This window comes from Rhinolophus hipposideros (genome assembly GCF_964194185.1).
Source record: "Rhinolophus hipposideros genome assembly, chromosome: 10".
Taxonomy (NCBI): Eukaryota; Metazoa; Chordata; class Mammalia; order Chiroptera; family Rhinolophidae; genus Rhinolophus; species Rhinolophus hipposideros.
The window spans coordinates 6,247,178-6,270,103 of NC_138056.1; the positions used below are offsets into that span (position 1 = coordinate 6,247,178).

At 51.5% G+C, this 22,926-nt stretch overlaps 2 protein-coding genes across 3 annotated transcripts; both read right to left on the reverse strand.

The window, feature by feature from the left end:
• Nucleotides 1-2,161: 2,161 nt before the first annotated feature.
• Nucleotides 2,162-3,665, reverse strand: TIGD3 (tigger transposable element derived 3; the record flags this gene model as incomplete). The annotated part of the gene is made up of 1 exon (XM_081063386.1): nt 2,162-3,665. One exon carries the CDS (start codon nt 3,663-3,665, stop codon nt 2,250-2,252), a length of 1,416 nt encoding a protein of 471 aa, XP_080919512.1. The 3' UTR covers nt 2,162-2,249.
• Nucleotides 3,666-6,551: 2,886 nt separating this feature from the next.
• Nucleotides 6,552-21,835, reverse strand: DPF2 (double PHD fingers 2). 2 transcript variants are annotated; one of them, XM_081062227.1, is made up of 12 exons: nt 21,742-21,835; nt 17,249-17,409; nt 16,744-16,851; nt 16,305-16,468; nt 15,409-15,501; nt 15,208-15,286; nt 14,659-14,700; nt 13,512-13,649; nt 13,261-13,389; nt 12,985-13,097; nt 11,980-12,061; nt 6,552-7,886 (listed from the first exon to the last, which is right to left on the reverse strand). In XM_081062227.1, exons 1-12 carry the CDS (start codon nt 21,771-21,773, stop codon nt 7,810-7,812), a joined length of 1,218 nt encoding a protein of 405 aa, XP_080918353.1. In that variant the 5' UTR covers nt 21,774-21,835; the 3' UTR covers nt 6,552-7,809. The 2 variants fall into 2 exon arrangements, with proteins under 2 accessions (XP_080918353.1, XP_080918354.1); XM_081062228.1 differs by lacking the exon at nt 14,659-14,700.
• Between the last annotated feature and the right edge of the window lie 1,091 nt (nt 21,836-22,926).

Below are 22,926 nucleotides of genomic sequence, written 5' to 3' on the forward strand. Positions count from 1 at the left end.
TGGTCAAGCCTTTAGCGATCGTGTGAGGACAGAGTCCCAGAGAGCAGTTTCCAGGCTCTGGGCCTCACGTGGAAAGGCGCTGGCTCAGGCAGTAGATAGTCATCAGCTGTGACTAGTTGGCCGTCAGCTGTTACCAGTCAGCCACTGGCCGCTGATATAACTGCCGCGGGTACGCTGGTTGGTTGATTGGTTGGCAGAGAAGCAGATAGCAGACTGTGGATCGTGTGACTCCTGCTTCCGTATCTCCAACCCAGCAAAAATAAAATTGTATGACTCCCCTATCTATGGCTCCGTGGGTGTTCCTTTTTGGCCTCATCATGTCCTGCGTTCTTGTGCGGGGAGAGGGACTAGAGACCCTGCATGACATCGTGTAATTTCGGTTTCAACATTTCAAAAGGTATGTCTGAACTAGGATGATTTCAGAAGAAGGACAATTTAAATGAATACAGGGTAGGAAAAATAGAACCTGTGAGGAAAGGCTAAATGATTTGGGATCTTAGGCTAGAAAAGGAAAGTCAGCAGGTGGCTTCAGAACTGTTTCAAAGTGACTCACCATCACTGTCCAGCTGCCAAGTATTGTGATGGTCAATTAGGACAAGTCACACTGAAAGTATCAACCAGCCTTCATTCACTTACTGAGACAGTGCAAGCTAGAGGCAGTAAAGAGCCACAACCTCCCGCGTTCCACTTTCCCCAACGGGAAGACAGGAGTGAGGGTCAGATGGCATGCCAGGCACAGCAGGAATGGTCTCCCTGTCAGGAGCCCCCTGAATAAAAGGCTCCTGCCTCTTTGTGAAGTGGACAGGGGGAGGGGAGAGAAGGGCTAGTTTAGAGTGAAAGGTACTGCATCAAGGTGGTGGAAAGAGCGGCTCAGCAGAGGCACCTGGGCTAGGAATGCAGGCATGAGAGGGGCTGCCCTGAGTCGCCTGAGTCCTTCACTGCACCGCCCTCCACAAAACTGCCTACACTGGCTTGTGACAGCCTGTGGTCAGCCTGAACACAGGATTTTGGCCTGGAGCCGGACTCCTCACCAGCCAGTCTGTGTCCAAGGCCTACGGTCCTTCCCAGGTAAAACCATTCCACTCCCACATCTTCCACCCACCCTCCACACATCAGTTTTCTGGAACCCCACAAATGACCTGTCCCTGCCCTGACTGAAACTCTTTGGGGGTGCCCCACCACCAACCTAGGAGGGCTAATGGCCCAGCCCCTCCTGCTCCCCGGGCCTCCCGGTGGCTCTGGTGGGACCATCTGCCTCCCTCCGTGAGCTGCACTGCTGCTCCTTCACTTGCAGTCGGCCTCACGCCTGCAGCCCCTTGGCCTGGACTGTTGTCCTTCCCACCCCTCCGTCTGTCCTTCAAGCTGCAGCTCAAAACTCACCTCTCCAGGAGTCTCCCAGGCTCTACAGGGCCACAGCACTTTGCACATCACACTCCACTGTCACTGTCTGCAAGGTCCTGCCCAGCAGGGACACATCTCTGTAAACCTCATCACACAGGCGGCCTTGCTGGAGAGATGTTGTGAAATGATCAAATGAATTAAAAAACCCACAAAACAAAAAACCAACGACTATTCCAAGTTCTGGCTGCTGTTTCCTTCGAATGTCCCTAGCCTATCGCCCTCCTTCCTGCCACCACTCCTGTCACCGCAATGAGAGTGAATTTAGCAGAGCAGCAGAGTCCGGGGCAATACTTGGGATCTGTCTGGTAGCGGATGAGGACTCCCCTTCCCTGAGAGTCTTTCCTGCTGGAATTCTGAAAGAAGGGGCTTTCTCTGGTCATCCGCAGACAGCTCCAGACAGCTGCAGCGCAGCCACCCTCAGCTATTAAGTTAAAAATCTGAGTTAAGTTTCTACCCTTTTCCCCTGAAAATAACACCTTGGCGTCTTTTCTGATTAAAAACTTTATTTCCAGAAGCAGGATTTTTTAACAGAGTTCCAGGAATCGGCCTTTCTGTAAAGCCCCCATTCTACCTTCCCAAGTCCCAGCCTCCGTAGAGGTTCAGAAACTACCTAGCCTAGCTTCACCCCCCTACCGCCCCCTTGGCACCCTTCTTCTCCGGGCTGGGAGAACTTTTGCTCAGAGACTAGACTTGGTCTCCCAACTTGTCTCCCTTCTACACCTTTCACAAAAGCTCCATTTCCATGGGAAAGAGACCAGCCCCCAGCCTGCCTCCTGCAGAGGGCGTTTCCATGGGAAACAGGAGAGGAGAGGAGGGGAGAGGAGGGGCTCTGTGAGCAGCAGGGCCCTTCACAGGCAGCAGAGCCGCTCCACCTCTTCCTCACAGGCATAGAAGTTTCCAAAGAGCTCAGGGCAAGTGCCATTGCACTCAAACCACCTCCTCAGCGTGCCCAGGGCCCGGAGGGCATCAGCCTTGGTGGGCAGGGGCTCAAAGCCATCCTCGCTGGCCTCCTGCTCATCTTCGGTACCCATCTCCTCTTTGCACACTCCAGACATGGGCTCCTCACCCTCCAGGTCCACAAAGCGGGAAAACTCCTCGTGGCTCAGCCCACGGGGGACTGGTGGCATCTCAGAGGCTTTGTCCGGGGACAGGGACATTTTGCAGGGAGCCAGCCCTTCCTGAACGAAGCTGCTGACAATGAGCTGCGGAGGCACCTTGGCCCAGGCCGCCGCTGCCATGTGCAGGGCATCCAGCACTGTGATGCCCGCCCCAGCCTCAGCCAGCGACGTGCCAGCCCTGTCACTCTGGACAGCCGCCAGCTTGCCCAACAGACGGTGCCGGTAATGGGCCTTAAAGGCTCGGACCACAGAGCTGGGCAGGGAAGGGGTGGTGCTAGCGGCAGACAGAGGCAGGAGCCTCACGTGGCAGAGGCCAGGCAGTCCTGCCAGCTCCTCCACCACTCGGGCAGCCAGCAGCAAAGCTACCTGTCGGCCCTGCCTCCCCATGTCCTCGTCAAACTGTGCCAGCCACTCTGACCAGGGGATGCCCAGGTCAGGGTGGTAGGAGGCAGGCAGAGCCTCACTGCTGACCCCAAAGAAGCACCTTGGCGCAGCATGGAGTCCACTGACCAACACCCGCCGCTTCTCTATGCCCCTGCTGTTGGCACACAGCAGCACCTGAACTTGATCACACGCACCCACTCTACCGGGCACTGCGCGATACAGCAAGGGCACTTCAGCACAGCCAAAAACGTCCTCTGGGGAAAAGTCTTTAAGGGAAAGAGGTGGCTGGGTCTGGGGCCTGACGCCTTGGGGAGGTGGCTCAGGGGGGAACGGAGGTGAGAGTACGTGGCGGGCCCCAAAGCCCACATTGTTTCGGCGTTTCCAGCGGACCAGCCAGCCGATGCTGGGCACAAAATCCTGGCCCATGATGTCGGCCAGCTCCTTGGCTTTGTGGAGCAGCATGGGCCCTGTCACGTCCCAGGCCTTGGTCCGAGCAATGTGGTACCAGCAGAGCAGGGCCTCGTCGATGCCACTGTACTTGGACTCCCGCTTGCGCTTGCGCTCCCGGTTGGCCGTGCCGCTGCACCAGTCCGCCAGCAGCTTCTCCTTATTCTTGCAGATGCGTGAGATCTGAGGCTGGGAGACCTGGAAGCGCCGGGCCACCTCCGACTGGGACATCTTGGACTCATCCAGGAGTTCCAGCACCTGGATCTTCTCAGCCAGGGAAAGGGCATGAAGCTTCTTCTTGCTGCTCAGCTCCATGGCTTCTCCTGTCGGGGGCGGGGGGGGGGGGGGCAGTGAGGGGGTGCAGATGGCTGAGGCCAGAGGGCATGGGAGAGGAGCACAGTAAGGAAAAGAGAATCTATGAGCACAGGGAAATCAGCTGGTGTGTGGGAGAGACCAGGGGAGACTGGATCAACGGGGAGAGGGGGAGAGGGTACAGTGGGTAGGAGAATGAAGGCTGGACTGAAAGAGAAAAGGAAATGGCCAGGCTGGGTGAGCAACGGGCTGAGCACTGATCCCGCGGAATGCCAGAACAGAGCTGGGGAGGGTGGCTCACTGGTCAGAGGGGAGTCTGGGCTGGGGTTTGGCATAACTGGGGAGAGGATGAATAGAGCCCGAGGGGACAGCTGCAGAGACAACAAAAGAGCAGGGATAGGAGAGGACATAAGCCTGGGGCTGAGTGGGACAATTGTATGGATAATCAGGACAGGGGGAGGAATCCTGGGGAGGAGGAGGGGGATGACGACTTGGGCTGGATTTAGATAAAGATGTTAGCGCATGGGGTGATGGAGCGGATGAAGAGTTGAGATGACAAGTGTGCAGACGACAAAGAGGGACGAATGAGTCTGAAGGAACGAGTCTAATTTGGTGCTGGGTCCCGAGGAGGTAAGGCTGGGCGGGTGGCCTGTCTGGAGGGCGAATGGGAGCATAGGGCCGAGAGGGCAGGTGCACAGGTGACAAAGGAAGGGCAAGAGGGGTGAAGAGGCTACGGGCAGCGAGAGGGGCGGGATGTCCCCGGAGGGGAGGGTGGCTTGAGACGGGTATCACAGCGCGGGCACGAGCGCCTGGGACCCAAGCTCCAAAGCCTGGCCGGCCTCTCCCCACCACGACGCCCAGTCCGTCCGCCCGGCCTCCCCGCCTCCCGGCCTCCCGCTCCGCACCCACCTCAGGCGCTAGTCCCGCGGCTCCCGCCCTACCCCGGCCCAATTCCCGAGCCCGGGTACGGGCGGCGACGGGAGAGCAGGGGAAAGACGGGCGCCACGACCCGCAGGGCGGAGCGGGACGAGGGGCTGCGCGGGCGGCGGGCGCGCGCACAGCAGGTACCGGTGCACGCAGCCCGCGCCGGGTTCTCTCTGGGCTGGGAAGACCGCGGAGCCGCCGCTCGGCTCCCCCGCCCACCTCCGCCGCAGCCCCGCCCCGGCCGAATCAGATTGGCCCTCAGCGGCGTCCTGTCCCTCCCCCGGCTAAATCTCATTGGACGTCGTGAAAGTGGCGGTTCGTCGGACCCTCCGGTGGGCGGGGCTTCCAGCGCGCTGGGGGAACCAGGCGGAGCCAGGACCCCGTGAGTCCCCCTAAGCGCCGCCAGTTGCTGCGGATCCTGCCCTCGGGGCCTGACGAGCCTCGGGGCAGCGTGGGGGCCGGAGAGCAGACTCGGTGTCCCAAGGCCTTCCTGGCCGCGACCCTAGGCAGCCTCAGCTTCCTCATCTACCAAAGAGGGCTAATACCCCTCAAGACGTGGGTTTGAGAAAATGGAAGCCAGCGTTACGCTACACAAAAGCCGTTACCATGGACAGCGCTGGCCTCACGTAGCAGCTAGCTACGGAGAAACTACGTGCCTGGGGCCGGTTCTGATTTAGGCAAGGAGTAATTATTAGTTTTGGTATCTGTTGGCAAGCCTCAAGTTCCTAAAGCCAAGATGTAATATTATTCCCTTCCTTAGCAATCTTCAGTTCTGCCTGTGCTTCTTTGCAATTCAATGCAGGTATCTTAACCTGGGGTCCAGGGCTCCTCACCCCCAACTTCACCTGCTTTGCAGCCTCACTTCCTTGTCCCCTCACAGCTCTGACTGGAAGTCTACAGCCAGAGTCCCCATCCCCATTTCTCTGCTTTTCCCATCCGCTTGCCTCCCCACCCCAATCCTGCCCCCAGCTGTGTTCCATTCTCAGGCGTCCTATCCTAAATCCCACCTCCTGCAAACCCTTTCCTAGTTTCCTCTCGCTTATGCTTGCCGCAGCGTTCTCATTTTTTACATTTCTTTTTTGGCCACCAAGTATCATTGCTTTACTCCCTCTACTCCTGGCCTACTTCCATGTAAAAGCATGAGGACAGAGGCTGCGTTCTGTTCCTAACACAATTCCCAACCCAGAGCTCTCCTACTTACTGGAGGTAATGGCCCAGGCCACTGCCTTCTATTAGGTAACAGGGGCTTTCAGACTGTTCCAGAAAACCCTAAAGAGATTTCAGGGGGTTCTTAACTGATTCGAATCTTTAAAAAACTTAATAATTCAGAACACACTCAAGTGAGATACATAAGATCCACTACAAAAGCTGTCACAGTGTTGGCTGCTGGGAAAGTACTTTTTGTGCAAGCAACCATACCGAGCCTGCGCTAGGGGCTGGGTGCATGCACACTGCACTCAATGAACACCCCGCTAGCTAGGTAGCCGAGTCTCTGCACCTCATGCTCATCACCACGTGTCCCATCGTGATGTCATTAGTTTTCCTGTGTCCTTTTATATTTATGTACTAATCAAGCTTCTGAAGCCATTTTAAGTATCTCAAATTGCAAGGTCAACTGTTACAAACCTGTCACTACTTACATGAGCCTAGCAAAATTTCCTCCAAATCACCCAAAATACAGAAATAAACAGGATGCTAAAGTTGATTTTAACCCAAATTCTGTATTAATCCAAACAACTTGTTTTTTATAACAAGGAATTGTTATAACTTGACTTTACACGAGAATTTAAAACTAACAAAGCACCTAATTTTATATCTGCTTTACAGATTTGGGGTTCAGCAAAAGTTTTGACTTTTCTATTTCAAAATACTTTAAAACCACTGTCCTAAGAAAGTTTTAGGATGAAGTGGCCTTCATAACCAGGAAAAGGAGTCACGAGATAAACCATCCAGCAGAGGGCTCTGTGTAAAAACGTTTATTTGTACTAATGTTTAGATATAGGAATGGGGTGTGTGTGTGTGGGAGAGAGAGAGAGAGAGAGAGAGAGAGAGAGAGAGAGAGAGAAAGAGAGAGAGAGAGAGAGAGCTCTAAAGTGACAGTGAATTAGGGCCTGCCCATGGCCAAGGGGAAGGCCACTCCAGGGTGTCCTGGCATGGAGTGTCCCTCCCACTACTTAATGTCAGTGTCACCAGGCAGAAAACTTAGGAATCAGGGTGTGAAGACCTTACCAGCTGCTAGCGAGCGTGCAAGGGAAGAAAGGGACATCTGCGTGGCTTCCCTGGTAACCCAGGAGCCAGGATTTGCAGAGCAGGAGGCAGGGGCCCCCAGTTCAGTTAAGGGCAGGAGCTGAACGCCCAGGTCCAGGAAGAACAAAACGGGGATTTCGGAGGTAGGCTTTTTCATCGAGTTAAAAAACAGGCACATTATCCAACGTCTCCCTGTGACCCCCAAGCAGCTGGCCTGGCCCCCTGATGCTCCCCCCTCCCCATAAAACCAAAGGGAATAAGGAGGGGAGGTAGAGATAGGAAATTTCAAGGCTGGGGAATGCTGCGGTCACCAGAGACAACATGTGAGAGTGAGCCAGGCGAGCACAAGGAAGAATCAGGGTTAAGCTGCTGCTCCCCCGTGGGGTGGAACAGGGAAGAGCCCAGAGGGTGACCAAGAGCATCCTGGCTCGGGCAAAGGATCCTGGGTAGCAGGAACAGAGGCTGCAGGGAGCCACTCGGGGAAGGAGGTGGTGAGGCTAAACAGCAGGAAGGGCACGGAAAGCTCCTTGCAAGCGCCACCTCAGCTTGCTCAGTCGCACTCCCCGCTGCTCCCGGTCAAGTGGCCTCAGTGTGGCCCACCTCCGGGGGAGCAGAGCGGAGGCAAAGCTGAGAGAAAAGTGAGATGCACCCCCACTCTTTCTTGGAGGACACCGTTTGAACCCTGTGGTCACCAGGGCCGGGGCCCAAGGCAGGCAGAGTGAATGCAGTTCATGGAGAGCCGTGAGAAGCGGGGCCCACAGGTACGCCTTGGGGCAGTGTGCTGGTCCGTTCTCCCTGAGGGCCTGGGGCCAGAGGCAGACCGAGCGGCCACCTCAGCCTGCTGCTGCCATAGGCAGGTGGGCATGACCACCCCCAGGTTCTCTGGACTTGTGAAAGAGAGGAGGAAGGGAAAGGCGTGTATGAAAAACGAGAGAAACAGCCCTAGATGTATGGGGGGCGCAGGGGGGTGACCACATCAAGAAGAGTTCTGGTTCTGGTAGATCGAAGCTTTCTCCTTCAGCAGGTCCAGACACAAGTGGCAGCTCCAACTTCCTGCAGAGAAGCACAATGGGGTCAGATGGGCCCCACACAACCCCAATCTGTCCTTCCACTCCCCACACCGCATCTCTAGTAATAGGATCAGCTACAGGTAGCATGGGAGACCTTCTGTAGTAGCAGTTTTACAGTCATCCTGAGCTGGGAGAACCTACTAGGTTTTCAAGTATCATGAAAAGTAATTCTTGGTCCTCCAATTCAGAATACAGATTCCCAGGCCCTCTTGGCCCCATCAAATCAGAATCTCTAGGAGGGCCTGGGCAGATACAATTTTTTAAAGCATCCCAGCTTTATAGACTCGTGATTACAGAAGAGACCAGACTTTGTTCTCATGGCCAAAGGCTAGAATAAAGGTCATGAATAGGGGCACTAGAGAAACTAATTGTGATTCCATGTAAGACAGCTTTCTGTGACAACCACGGAAAGATGAGATGGGCTTCCCATTATCACTAGGTGTTTGAGCAAAGGCTGAGGACCAATCAGAGGAAAAGGGGGTAAACTTGGAAGACCCAATTTGTTAAGATCCAAGTCTAGTTTCACAGATAAACAGAAAATAATGTCCCTTATAAGAAAAATAGCTTATATCTTGTTTATTAATATTTACTATGATTGGATTCTTCTATGTTTTTTTTGAGCAACAGAATTAGCCCTTAATGCCTTGAAATTATAAGCATAATTGTATATATGTGTATTTGGACATTACTCTGGGGAAAAGAATCATCAGCTTTTGTCAGCTCTTCAAAGATAGGTGACTCAAAAATATTAGGTTGGTGCAAAAGTTATTGCAGTTTAAAAGGTTAAAAATAATTGCAAAAACCGCATTTACGTTTGCACCAACCTAATATAAGAAGGTCCTTTCTAACCAAAAGGTTAAGACACAGGAAAGGGTTGACAAGCTTTTCTGTTAACAGCCAGGCAGAGTGTTAAATATTTATTTTAGGCTTTGTGAGCCACGTGTAGTCTTGGTTATTTCTTTAAACTCCCTTTAAAAATGTGAACATCATTCTTCGTTTCAGAGCTAGACAAACTAGTGCGACTGGGTTTGGCCATGGGGCGCAGTTTGCCAAACTCTGACCTACAGCCTACGCCATCTGATGGCTTCTAGGGGTCCCTCCTCAGCTGCCCACAGCTCTCTACTACCTCAGTGTCTGACAGTACTTTAAGAGGCAAGCCCTTCTATAATTAATGTAGAATTTTGTCTGTAAGTTGGTATTTATGGTTAAAAAAATAAAACAGAAAACTCACTATTTCTCCCCAAAGTAGATTTATAACCTCGGCATGGCAGATGACAAGAGCTGAGTGACCCCCATAGCTGCTAAAGGACTCTCAGCCTTTGGTAGTGGCCTCCTTCTGAGGGTAGCGGGGGTGACAGCAGTTTGACCTGTGTTACCGTATTTCCCCCAAAATAAGACCGAGTCTTATATTAATTTTTGCTCCAAAAGCTGCATTAACGGCTTATTTTCAAGGGATGTCATATTTTTTCATGTACAACCATCTACATTTATTCATGTACAAAAATCTATATTTATTCAAATACAGTCATGTCATCTTCTTCTGGAACATCGTCATAAATCTCCAAACCCCGAATTCCGGCTTGAATTTCTTGCGACTCCATTTCCTGTAAAACCATTGGCCCCAATCTCTCCTGTCCAGCAATAGAGCTCTCCTTAAATGAGTACTTCCTGTCCATGTAGCCTGCTCGTACTGCATTGGCAACATAGCTGTCAGTGATTTTATCCCATGAATTCTTCCCCTAAGTCACGGCCTCTTGCAGGCCAGGCTTCACAAAGTTTCCACACTGATTTCTCTCCATTCTATTTTCAATGTAGTCATTGATTTCCATGTGCAAATGATCTTTGAATGGCTTATTAATTGCAATATCAAGAGTCTGGAGATAGGCAGTCATTCCTGCGGGAATCATTATTTGATCTCTGCAAGGAAGTTCTTCATGTCTTTAGCGTGGTGAGTGCTGGCTGAATCCCAGACTAGCAGACCTCTTTGGCCACCTCGCAAAACAAGTGGCAGCATTAAATCGACCCACTTCCTTATAACTGCTTGTGTGCACTGGGCTTTTTCGGTTTCAAGAACATAAATGCCTAAAACACGTTCAACCTTATCTTTCTTGCCCTTAGTGATGATTAGAGGTAGGGCTTTCTTTCCATCCAGACGAATTGCCAAAATACAGGTAACACGTGCACTTTCGTAACCAGTGGAGGGAATGTTGATTGACGAGGCACGCCTCTGATCAATTGTTGTTTGAGATCCTTGGCCCATAAACATTGCAGTTTCATCCATAACAATCATGTTGGAGAGTTGGTTTTTAGAAAAGTCGATGCCATCAACAAAGGACTTGAATGCTAGTGCACGTTTAATAACTTCAGTATCTTCCAGCTTGAACAGTGTTGTGGATCTTAGAGACAGTTTTTATCACTGAAGGAAGCCATCCAGCCAGTGTTGTGATGCTTTAAATTCTTCTGGGGATATTTCTAACTGTGCTGCCACTGCAAGGGCAAATGCTTGAATATCAGCCCTGCACACAACCAAAGGCTTTGCTCTCCTGCCAGCAATCCATTCACACATGACATCTTCCAGCTCAGGAAATAATGGTTGCCGACCTGATCCACGCTCTTAGCATTTCCCTCGTCCACCTGTTGATTGAGGTTATCGTACTCTGCTCGCGATTTTCGGACCATTCGGAGATCCAACTTCTTCTCTTTGCAGAAAGAAGTAAGATTCTTGCCCCGGCAATCCTCCATGATTCCTTTCTTGTACTTGACGGAATAGCTCTTTCTTTTTGCACTCATCTTGTCTGGGGGTCAAAATATTATGCCCTTTAAATCTACCATTAAATCAAGTGTTAATTGAAGACTTACGAGACAGGAGTGGCAACAAAAATGATGACAGTTAAGAATGATGGTCCACACAAAAGCGATGAAAAATTGCAGGCTCCAAAATTCAGAAGTTACTTTATTTCACACGAGTGCATTAAGTACGTCCGTTACAACACGCAACGTATTGAATTATGAAGATTCATATTAGACACAACCACGTCCATTCATTATCAATTGCACACATTATTTGGTTATTCATGTGTTGTTGTGTCTCTACCCCGATTGGTCATTCGGCAATAAGTCTCAAGTTCATCTGTTTACATAGGTGTTTACCTCTCATCCAAAGGCGCCCACATGGGTATTTACAAATACTTAATTATAATTTATATTATCATTGTTTTTAAGTATTAATGTAAATAATATTATTTTATATTTAATTATGTATTATTACTTTATAATTCGTCTGTTTTGTGTTGCAACCGATGTACTAAATGCGTCCATCTGGCTGACGATTTTAACTGGGCTTATTTTTGGGGTAGGGTTTATATTACGAGCATTCTGAAAAATCATGCTAGGGCTTATTTTCCGGTTAGGTCTTATTTTCGGGGAAATACGGTACAAGTCAACGTGCATCACACAGTGAGCCACTTTCTCTTGCCTGGGGTGCTGGCCCACATCCTTTGTACTGGGGCATTTGCAAACTCCTGAGTAAGCTCCCGAATTTCTATACAGGAAGGGGTTTAGCACAGAAATCTGACTGGCTGGAAGGGGACTTGTGGAGAGGCCACCACTGGTTTCCTCAGACCTTCCATAAAATTGGAGCATTATTAAGCAAACTACTGGAGGTGCAGAGTGACCCATTCAGGCTCCAGGTTCAACACCCTTCTAGACTGGGCAGAAAGGAACACTCAGTTTTGACAAGTTCGAGGAGCTGGTGCCAAAGCTTCACATCACACAACCTATGCACTGAGTTTCCTGGACTGGCTGCAGGAAAACCAAACACTCCATCTGGTCCTTGTTCTCTGCTCAGTATCTGCTTTCTCTCCGGCTGATATTCTGTGTTTGCAAACGCATCTGGTGACAATGTACAAACATTAAACCCTTGGAGCTGAAATCCTAGGAAAGCCTTCTGAACTGAGTGAAGGCAAATGCCTACTCCATGATTTGGAAGGATGTATCACTGATGAGAGAACTCATTTACTGTACGGTCCAAGTTTCTAATAATAATCGTTCTGGGTTAAGAGATCCAGGCCACCTACCTTCAGGAGGCTCAGACATGGACGGAGTAAGACAGTACATGTGGTAGCCGCGATCGCAGTCGTCACAGAAGAGCAGCTGGTCCTAGAGAAGGCAAGACAGGAAAAGGGAGGAGGTGAGTGACTAATGGGCCTCAGTGAGGCTGCTGGGGGCAGGCAGAAAGGAGGGCTGCTGTAGACACTGCAAGTACTCCCAGAGGCGGTAGGACAGGGGGCAGGTAAGAACAGATGTGGGCATCTCTGCATAGAACACCCCTGCTGTCCATCTCCTCCCAGACCGAGTCACTGTCGTACCCCCTGGACCCTACTAGCCGCCCAACTTATTTCATGGCCTCCACTATGTCCCCCGACAATCTATTCTTCACAGAGCAGCCAAAGTTATCTTTTTAAAATGTGATAGGCCACACCGTTCCTGATTGAACCCTCCGACCTGGTGGTGCCTGCCTTCCAAGCTCACCTTCTACGTGCTCTCTCCATGCCGGAAGGCTCCAGCTGGCCACACTGGCCTCGATATACCTGGCTGGTCCGCCCTAAGGCCCCTGCACTCGCCGCTCCTTTCCTGAGAGTGCTCTACCTCCAAAGCATCTTGCACTGGGCTCCTCTCTATCGTCCAAACCTCAGCAGCAACATCACCTCCTCGGAAAAGCCATCTCTCATCACCTAACCCCGTTATCCGGTTCCCCTCTGCCACATGATTGGTTCCCTTTTCTTCATGGCACATGGTAAGAATGTCACTCATTTCCCTGCTTACTGCTTGTTCCCACAGAATGTCAATTCCACGAAAGCAGGCACCTAGTTTGCGTTGTTTAGTGTCCTCAGTGCCTAGAACAGTGTCTGGCACAAAGGAGGTACTCGATCAACACCTGCCTATCAAAGTTCCATCGGGGCTGCTGGGGAAGGGCAGGCAGGAGGGGCCTCGCTCCCCTTTAGAAGAAAGCTCCTTTTAGAGGACACTGGAAAAACTAAGCGCCGAGAAGGTGCATGCTGGGAGGGGGTGGGGACACGCACGTCATTCTCGGAGGTGCCACAGATGTTGCAGCACTTGCACTCGATGCACTGCCAGCGGTAGGTCTTCACTGCTGCCATCATCACGGGGGTGAACTGGAGGCAAGACGGATGCCCTGTGGGGGAGGGGGAGAGTGAAACAGGAGCTGGCCATGGGGGCGAAGCGAGGTGACCGGCTTGAAGGTGACAGCCACGGGGGATGCTGGTGAGCCAAGAACCCCTTGGGAGCTGGGGCTGGGTGCTGGCTGTGGTCGTCCTGGCCCCTTGGGTTGGAAGTACCTGAGCGGCCACAGTCAGAACAGGACACCAGCTCCTCGGGCTGTCCGGTCTTCTTGTTGATCTTTGAGTCCCCGAGGCAGAAGTCGCAGTAGTTGTTGGGCAGGGCCAATCCATCGGGACCCTTCTTGGCTACAGGGAGAAAGAGAAGGTCTCTGATGCCACGGTGGGGCGTTAGGGCCTCTCCATGTCCCCCACGGGGGTCTGCAGAGCCCGGCCATTCTCAGGCCACCCCTTCCGACAGCCCGGCTTACATTTCTGCTCCTCCGACCTCTGGGAGACAGGGGTGGGCGGCTGCGAATCCTCCTTATCCTCGCCCTCCTCCTCCGCCAAGTGCGAGTGCGCGTAGTGGTAACTGAGGCCTGGCCGGTTCTTGTAACGTTTCCCACAAACTGATTGGAAAGAAGATTGCAGAGAAAGTGTCAGGCTTCAAGAGTGCCACATCCCTGCCCCTCTAAGCTGTGGGGCGCCACCTGAGGCAGAGGCAACCACCCCCGCCCGCACCAGCTGTTCCGGGACCGGCTTTTGGTGGCAGCTGTCTCCCCTTGGCCAGGAGCAGCAGGCTCTCCAGCTTCCAAGCGCTTTTCCCTGCTAAAGGCCAGCCCATGGTCACCTCTCCACACTGGCTAGCTGGGAGGCTAAGGCCTGGCCCCATCTCCACTTGCTCTGAGAATAGTCTGGGGAGCTCCAGGTCAGAGAGGAAAGGGAATGTTTATAGTCTTGCAATATGGCAGGAACGAGGAAAGGTAAGGAAGAGAACCCCAATTTTTTTCCGTCTCAGTAAATGTGGGAGGTTCATGCTACCCCACATATACCACAGAGCCCGTCTCTGCCCAATGTGGATAAGGGAGTACGGGCTGGGTCTCTTGGGGATAACCTATCAACTGAGTCTTCGTGGTAGCTGGCCCCCAAAGAAATTCAAAGACACTCCCAACCAATCAGTGCCCTGCCCAACCCCCCCAACCAGCAAGGACAGCGGATCCCCACAAGGCATCTTGTACTGCTCAGCAGTGATACTGAGAAGGGCCAGGGGACCAGCAGGAGAGGATGGGGAGAGGATGGGAGGAGGATGGTGGGGAACAGGAGCTGACCACCAAGTGTCTGATTTGGGGTAGGGGGAGGAGAGGGATCTGTTTGGAACGGGTTCCTTATAATGCTTCTGAAGCCACCCCATGCAGTGGGCCCGAGCAGCCCTAGGAGCAAGTTTGTGGGAGACAAGCAGTGGTAACGGCAGCTCTAGGACTGTGAGCAGGGGCGCACAACAGAAGGGCCACTGCTCCTATCTCCATGCCGTTCCAGACTTTGAAACCAGCATCACAGGAGATGAGAGAGGCAGGAGGGACACGGGAGCAGGGAAAAAGGGACAGGAAAACCAAAAGTCTGAAAAGTTGAGAGAGCTACCTCTCTGGGGCGCTTTCGAGGTATGCTTTTGTTTGAAACTATCTGAAAGACAGAAAGAAAAGTCATGAGAAGAAGGCCTTGATACACTTGAGACAGGAGCAGCAGCAGCAGGAAAGCAGAGCAAACGAGAGAGAAACCCCAGCGGCGATGGTGCTCCCAGGGTGGAGGGACAGAAGTGGGGAGTCAGAGAAAAGGGGGAGAGAGAACAGACATTGAAACACTTGGTATTGGACTCCTGGGGCCCTGGCTTGATTGGGGCCAGCAGACCCAGGTGCCGTCTATCGGGAGGGTGACTGCCTGCTGTGTGCCCCCTCACTGGCACCCCCACCCCAGGGCACAGCAGAAGCCTCTCCCAGAGCATGCACGTCCCGCCCGGCAGGTAGCAGAGGCCAGGGCCTCCCAGGGGTTTCAGAGGGAACCAGCTGGCAGGCAGGACGTGTCCAGGCTTGTTTTACCACTCGGAGCAAGAACACAGCCCTCCTTCCTCTCATCTCCTGAGCGGGAGCTGGGTCCAAGGCAAGGCTATCCACCCACTCGGGAGGCACTCACTGTCACAAGCATAGGGTTTGTCCCGGTCCTCCAGGATGGAAGCGTCCAGCTTCTTACGGGCACTGCCCACACCTTTACCCTGCCAAGAAGAGCAAACAGAGGCTCTCACTAAGGTGCCTAGGCCCTGAGGGAAGTCCTCCTGGAAGCGGCGGCTAATCTCGCTGGCATCGCAGGCTCTCCAACCTCGGCAGCGGCCCTCACCTTGGACTTCCCCTTGCCCCGCCGCTTGGGCGTGTCCTCTTCATAATCCTCGTCGTCCAGGTCATCCAGGAAGTCATCCGGTTCTAGGATCCGCTGAGTGGACAGGAGGATTAGGTGGGCAGAAGTGACTCCCTGGCAAGGCCACCCACAACCTCCTTTGTGACCGGGCCTCTGCTCCATCCTCATTCCCCACTGCTGCGCTCCAACAGCCTAGAATCCTGCTCCTTCAGTATTTTGGGCTCGCCTTCCTCTGGGCTGCTCTTCGTGTGGTTCCCCTCGCCTGGAATGCCTTTCCCACGGCCTCCCAGTGGTGGGTCAGAAGCCAGGTCGCCAGGCAGCTCTCCCGGACAGCCCAAGTAGCCGCACTTCTCCTGCCTCTGATCTGCTGCCCAGGGGCACACGCATCGGTGCTTCCCTTCCGGCAGCTCACTTCCTAGATTTGGAGCTTTGCTGCTTAATTGTGTGGCCTTGGGGGAAGTTTCTGTTAATTGCTCTGCTTCAGCCTCCCTGCTGTACAGACTGGAGAAAATGACGGAAAAGCAAGTACAGCGCCTGGAGCATTTTCAGCTTGCTGTTTTTATGTATAGTTTTATCATCCCTGTTGGTAGGGACCAAGGTCTGCTCCATCTATGTAACCCCAGGTACCAAACACCTTTTGTGACAAAGATGAATGAAGGAGAGTCTGTACTTAGGAGGAAAGAAGAGGGAGAGGCTGGATGGTAACAGTGACGCCAGCCAGCACCCAGCGCTAATGAGGGAATGAGGCAGGAACAGAACTCCAGGGGCCAGCCTCCTGGCCCGCAGCGTCTGCTGCCATTCTGATTACTGGGTGGCCTCTGACGAAGAGGAGGCGGGATTTCATCAAAGCTCCCTTAGCCAGAGTGTTAACCTTGTACCTTCCGTGCTCGACTGTTGGTCACAGGAAACTCGCCCAGGCTGTCATCATCAACTCGGGGATCTGGGGCGCCTCGCTTCTCCAGGGGGTCGGTGCGCAACAGAGCCTCTAAACTACTGCCGTCTTGAGAGATGAGCCCCTCCTTCTTCAGGGTCTGGTCTGTGTCTGCAGGCAAGGTCAGGGTGAGGAAAGGCTCAGAGGGGTCTGCACCGTGCTAGGCCAGCCACCGTCTTCTGGTCTCTGGCTGCCCAGGAACCAAGAGGCCCTCGTTCACCTGGTGCCACAACTTATCTGTTGACCTCTCTTTTATTAGACTGAGTTCTTTGAAGAAAGGATCACCTTTGATTCATTTTAGTATCTTCAGGCTCTAGCTCTGAAGATTAGCAGGCCTCTGATCATGCAGCAGGCCATGCACCTGCTCAGCAAGGCGTGTGCTTTACCTGGTTTAATAGATGGGAAAGAAAGTCTTGGGTCCTCGGGAGGGTGAGCTCGCCGCTTTTTCCGCCAGCGCCGGGCAGGATAGGAGTACAGCTGCCCAGAGGCCAAACCTGCGGAAAGAAGAGAGGGAAGTTAAGCCATAACCCAGCTAGAAAATAGCATCAAACACTTTCTAGATGAGTGGGCCCCACTTGAGTTCTAGAGCAAAAGAGGAATATGGGCAGTTCTGGGGGGAAGGTGTGGGTGGGGTCGTTTATAGAAAAGAAAAATTAACTCAGGGGCCTTGGCTAACACAGTTTTTCAGAAACCCAATAATAGCCTCAACAGGGCAGCCCTGCAGAAAACCAAAATGCTGGTACGAATCTGCTTCTTCCTCCCTGGGCTTCTAATCACGGGAAGATCATATCCATCCACAGGCGGAAAGCAGGAGGGAAAACCCCCTCAGCTGCCTCACCCCTAATACGAGGAAGCTTCCTACTCCTCGCGCTCCTGAGTCAGGACCCTCACCTGGACCCCGGTGTCGCTTTTCCATCCAGATATAACAGTTGCTCTGAGCTACTCCGGTCTGTGAGTCCAAGAAGGGCAGGCGCACACTGCGTTCAGCACAGAGGCGGGCATTGTAATTGTGGCACTGCTCCATGGCATCTTTGTAGTACTGCTCCCCAAGGCTGCAGGAAAGACAAAAACCAGGTGTGTGTGTATGTGCTGGGGGTGGGGGCAGGGCACAGGGTGCTGAACTGTCCCTCTCCTTTGCCATCTGCTTCTCTACTAGGCTCAAGGGACCGGGAGACTGCTGCTTTGGTTCTAGTTGCCTCCATTTCTGCCTCATGGGACACCAAGCCCCTTCACTAAGCCATTATGAGAAGAGACACTTTACAAATAAATTACCATCAGGAACAACATGACTTCATCATTTGTCTAATCAGACGTTAATTCTAACCCACAAAGAAGAAAAGAATGTTCATTCTATGTCTCTCCTGAGTTCAAACTCTGGCTACTCGAGATGCTATTTCGCTTAACCCTTGTGACTCTGAGAGGCAGTGGTTAGCTCCTATTTACAACAGAAGAAGCATTCAACAAGGTCTGGGGGACTTTACTAAAACAGTCAGCAAACTACAGTATATCCATGCAATGAAATTCTATTTAGCCATAAAAAAAGGAGGAAGCTCTTCATGTACTGATATTAAACAATATCCAAGATATCTAGAAAAAAAAAGCAGTACAGTGCTGAGAATACTACCATTTATGGAACAAAGAGGTGGAAAAGAAACTATGGGCCTTGAGGGAGAAAAACAGGTGACATGGGTACTCTCTCCTACATGCTTTAATGTCTTGAATTTTGAACTAGGTACTTAGCCAACTAATTAATTCTATATACTAATTTTATAGTCAATGGAAAACATCTGAAAATACCTGGAATTCCTTGAAGACTACTCTTTACTAAGTACCATTACACCAGTACTAAACCTGTTTACTCAAAGGCCCATCCCAGGCTCTTCATTTTCACACCATCAAATTACAGTGGTACCTCGGTTTTCGAATGTAATCCGTTCCAGAAGACCGTTCGAGTTCTGAAACGTTCAAAAACTGAGGTGCGGTTTCCCCATAGAAAGTAATGCAAAATGGATTAATCCATTCCAGACTTCTAAAATCAACCTCTAAAACTGCAAATTTAGCAGTTTTTTTACTATCTAATGATAATAAAACTGAATTTAGATGAATTTAGAAAAATTTAGCAGTTTTTTTTTTTTTTTTTTTTTTTTTACTATCTAATGACACCATAGATCCATAAAATTTACAGCATTCGTAAACCGAAATGTTCGTCAACGGAGACATTCGAAAACCAAGGTACCACTGTATATAGGAAAGAATTTTGGACTCAAAAGACTCAACTTGAAATCTCAATCAAGGGTAAATCTTTAAGTGCTCTAAGAAGCTGGAAAAACTGCACAGTGCCAGGAGTTATCTGGTTCTAAGTGTATATAAAACCAATCTTGTTCTCAAGGCTTAACAAACACTTTGGCATTGGAGCTTAAACTATAACAATTCGTATTTATATATTTGATAATCTTAAACAGAGGGCAGAGGCAATTTCTTTCCCACAGTATTCCCAGTACCCATTCCCAGAAGGTAAGGTGTCTGGGCATCTTGATTTGACTTAGGAGTAAAAAGACCTGGCTTAGATGAAAGTCACCAAATAAACATGCACAGGGATAGACTGGGGAGGTTGGATTAGATAAATTCTAACATATTCTATGAGAGGGAGACCCCTTGCATGAGAAGCTGGACAGAGTAAGTCTGTGTGGCTTATGTACGTAACTTGAGCTACACCAACAAACTCTTCTCTGGAATCCGAGGGGAGTTTTCATGGAGCAGCCACAATAGGTCACGTAGGTACAGCTTAGCAAGTTCCTAGCAAATGAAAAAGACACACCACACACAAGGTGGTAACACCACACACAAGGTGGTAACACCACAAGACAGCCTGGTTTGATTCAATGAGCTGGAATGCCTGTGATTTGAGGCAGACATGAATCCTGGGTTGGCGAGTGGAGAGCACAGAACAGGCTCACATTTGCTTGCCTTTAGGAGGCAGCCATGTCCTCATAGCACAGAAAAATTGGATAAACAAGGTTGAGAGCAGCAGCTCCTTTGTTTCTGCTGATGGGAATTGATACTGACATTGGAAGTCAAATGGAAGGAAGGGCCAGATGGGCTGAGAGCTGCAGGAACAGCTTGGGGGGAATGGATAGTCAAGTTCTTGTGAGTTAAGTGGCATTTCAGAAGGTGAGGCAAACTGTCCCATGAGTAAGAGAGCTGGGACCGAAACACAAATTGGGGGGAGAGAGGATCTGATGAGGAGAGAGCAAGAGAGGAGGAGAGAGCTCTTGAAGAAATTAAGGCTCCTATTCCCCAAAATTTCAAGCTAACATTCTTCTCTAGATCTTGTTATCTAATCAGAAGGTATCAAAATTAGTCAGCAGCCACAGCTATTTAGTACTATTATTTTTCCTTAGTAAGACACCTTAAAGACTGTTCCAATTCTGATACCACATTTGGGAGGGACAGAGAACTTACAAATAGGACAATTCTTCTCCCCAAACAGATGGAAGTCAGAAAAGATGAGCTGGTAGTCCTGACCTCGATGAATATAACCTCAGCTGTCAGAAGACTAGACACACCATGATCAAGAGAGCAACAGAAAAACATCTCACAGGGTGAGAGTGGTACAGGAATGAAAGCCCCTTCTTAAAGGGAAAGCTCTGTAGGAAAATGTACTCATCGTGATCCACAGCCCTCTGCAACTACAGCTGAGGAGAAAGTTGGTTTCTCATTATTGGTACTCAGGAACCAGTGGCTGGTGACCCTCACAATCTCTATAGCTCTTTAAAGAGAAATAAGAAATCATGCTCTATTTAAACGGGCAACTCCCCACTTCTAACACTACACAAAAGGGCTGGCAATCCTATTTCCCGGAAGAAAGTCTTCCTTCATAAAAAAAAAAAAAATCTCATTACATAACACTCTCAAAACCTAGGCCAGTCTGACATTCCTCCAGTATAGTAAGATGTGCGAGGTGGAAGCCTTGATTCTTTTTCAGGAAGCATGAAAACCTGTGTAAAACCTCCCCTTACAATGGGATGGGGGGGGAGTCACAACAAAGAGAAAGGCAGGGAAACAAAGAAAGTACATCTGAGTCAGGAAGAATAACTACATAAATGGTAGATTATTTCTAAATTGAGGGAAATGTCAGCCTGAAGAGAGAGCTGAGGAAACTGGAGTGGGCAGATCACAGAGAAAGATAATAGTGCTGGGAGGAGGGATGGCTGAAAAAAGGCAGCAGGATAGAGCTGAAAGCAAATTTAAAAAAAAAGAAAAGAAAAGAAAAGAAACCACAAGAGGAGGAGAAGGCACTTAGCTTAATGGAAGTGGGAAAGCATTCTCAAAGAAAGGGCTCCAGGCAGGGGCGGGGGGAGAAGCAATGCACCCTTAATAAGAGGCTCTTGGGAAGAGGGGGACTCAGCCACCACAAAGACAAATGAGAAGCTTTAGAGTAGTTCCCAAACCTTTCCCTTGTCATCCAGTCCAAATCCAAAAGCCCTGGCTGGACAACTAGACACCTCTCCACGTACCTGCCCCTGCACGAAGCCCAATTAAAAGGAGCTTGTCCTATTTGCCCAACGGGGCACGAACCCGTTTCAAAACCCATTCAGATTCTCCGTCAGGGAGGAGGCTGTGTTAAACCAACCCCCAAAGCAGCTCTAACTCATAGCCAACAGGCCATTTCCCCAACAACCATGAACTTTAACTTTGCTCGAAATCTGCCCAGCGCAAGAGTATCGCCGACCCAGATGCCCCTCCAGGCTGCAAAGGCGTCCTGCCGTCCAGCTGCCCTGTTTTGATGCCTGGGACCGGCCAGCTCAAAGGCCTTCTCCCCTGAAGTTCTTTCCCTTCTGTGTCTGCTCAACAAATTCTTCCCGAGAATGTTTTTGGTCTTGAATACCTGATACCTAAGACACCCCCCCACACACACGCCACGGGGCAGCCCCGCGGTGCTTAACCGCGTGGAGGGGCCGCGCCTGTTGCTCCAGGGCCGCTTAGTCGACCGGGAGGGGTCGATGGCCGGCCTTCGCGGGGACACTGGTCGTTCCCGGGTCCGCCCTCGGCCGGGTCCTCCGGACTGCGGCGTCTCGGAAGGGACCCCGGGGCTGTGTCCCTCGTACGCAACAAGGGAGCCGTAATCTGGAAACCGTAAGCCCCACACAGCCCAGGGAAGCTGCCCGTCAGGAGCTCCCGTGTGCCCCCCTCAGGGCCTCCACAAGTTTCCAAAGAAGCGCAACGTCTTCTCCGGAGTCTCCTGTTGCCCTCCACAGTAGGAGTCGCAACATGGCCTTCCCCGGCACGTCCCTCTCTTCGCCTCGTCCATTCCCGCCCAGCCCCCTCCTCCCAGGCCCCTTACAAGACCTCCCGGCCTAGGACAGAAAGAAACGACCACTCACAGCTTCACTACATTTTCCACCACGGCCGCCATCTTCCCTGCTCCTTTCCCTCAGGCCGGGAGGCCCGGAGCCTGCAGCGCGCAGGCGCCGGGACCTAACGTAGGGGGGTGGGGAACCTAGTTTCCTTGTCCCTCTGCGCAGGCGCCGCCCGAGCGCGCGCGCGTTGCAGAGCGAGCGGCGGAGAAGCAGCTTCGAGCCTGTTCCGGCGGCCGGAGCCCAGGAGCCCGACGCGCAGGCGCGATGGAGACGGGCGCGCGCCCCGAGCCTCCTGCCTGAGCCCTGCGTCTTCCATGCGGAGGAGCGGGAGCAGGATTTACCCTGGTCCAGAAGGGAGAAGGCGAGAGGTCGGTGAGCACTGGCAGGCCCAGAGATGGGCTAGATGGAGTGCATGCGCCCTGCACCCTCGCCGACCGTTAATCTCGTGCTTAACTCTTTGCTGGCAGTCACAGGTGGGTAGCGGAAGATAAGAGGCGTGCATAGTCCACCTGGGCCGCCGAACATGCCATTCCCATTTTAGGGAGAGGAAAATTAATGCCTAGAACTGGGCAGTTCTTTGGCCTAAATATTGGGGTCTGATGAAAGTTACCTTCCTGTCACCAAACTCAGCCACCAACTTCACTGGTGGCCGTCTCTTCTCCCTGGCTTCCTACTCCTGTCTAAGCTCGTTCCCTCCACTTAGGTTTAGAAGAACGTCCTTCCTGCAACTGTTCCTCTCTCATCTGTACGATTCATTTCTCCTTCACTGTTGAGCCATGCACATTCGTGTACAAACATGGCTTAATATGCTCTTTAAAAGAAAGCAAAGCTCTTCCTTAAGTCCAGGACTGCCTTCAATTATCACCCTATTTCTTTTTTACCTTTTCATAGCACGAGTTCTGTTTATACCACCTATCTCTGTTGATATTTCCAAGTCTTTCTGCCCAGTTTAGTGGGGATGTTCCCCCTACCAGTTCACTTGAAATAGCTCCTAACAAAAATCAACAGACTTAGAGATCTCCTCTGTCCCCAACAGCCTGGCAACCCCATGACACCAGTCCCTCCCTTATCACGTTTCTGAGACATGCACCTGGCTGTCCTATCACACTGTCAGTTCCTTCAGCCTCTTCTGGCTTTCCGACGTCTCTTCCACCTGTAACTGTCAGAGTCTCCAGGGCTTGGTCTTTTGTCCTTGTCATATACCTTATT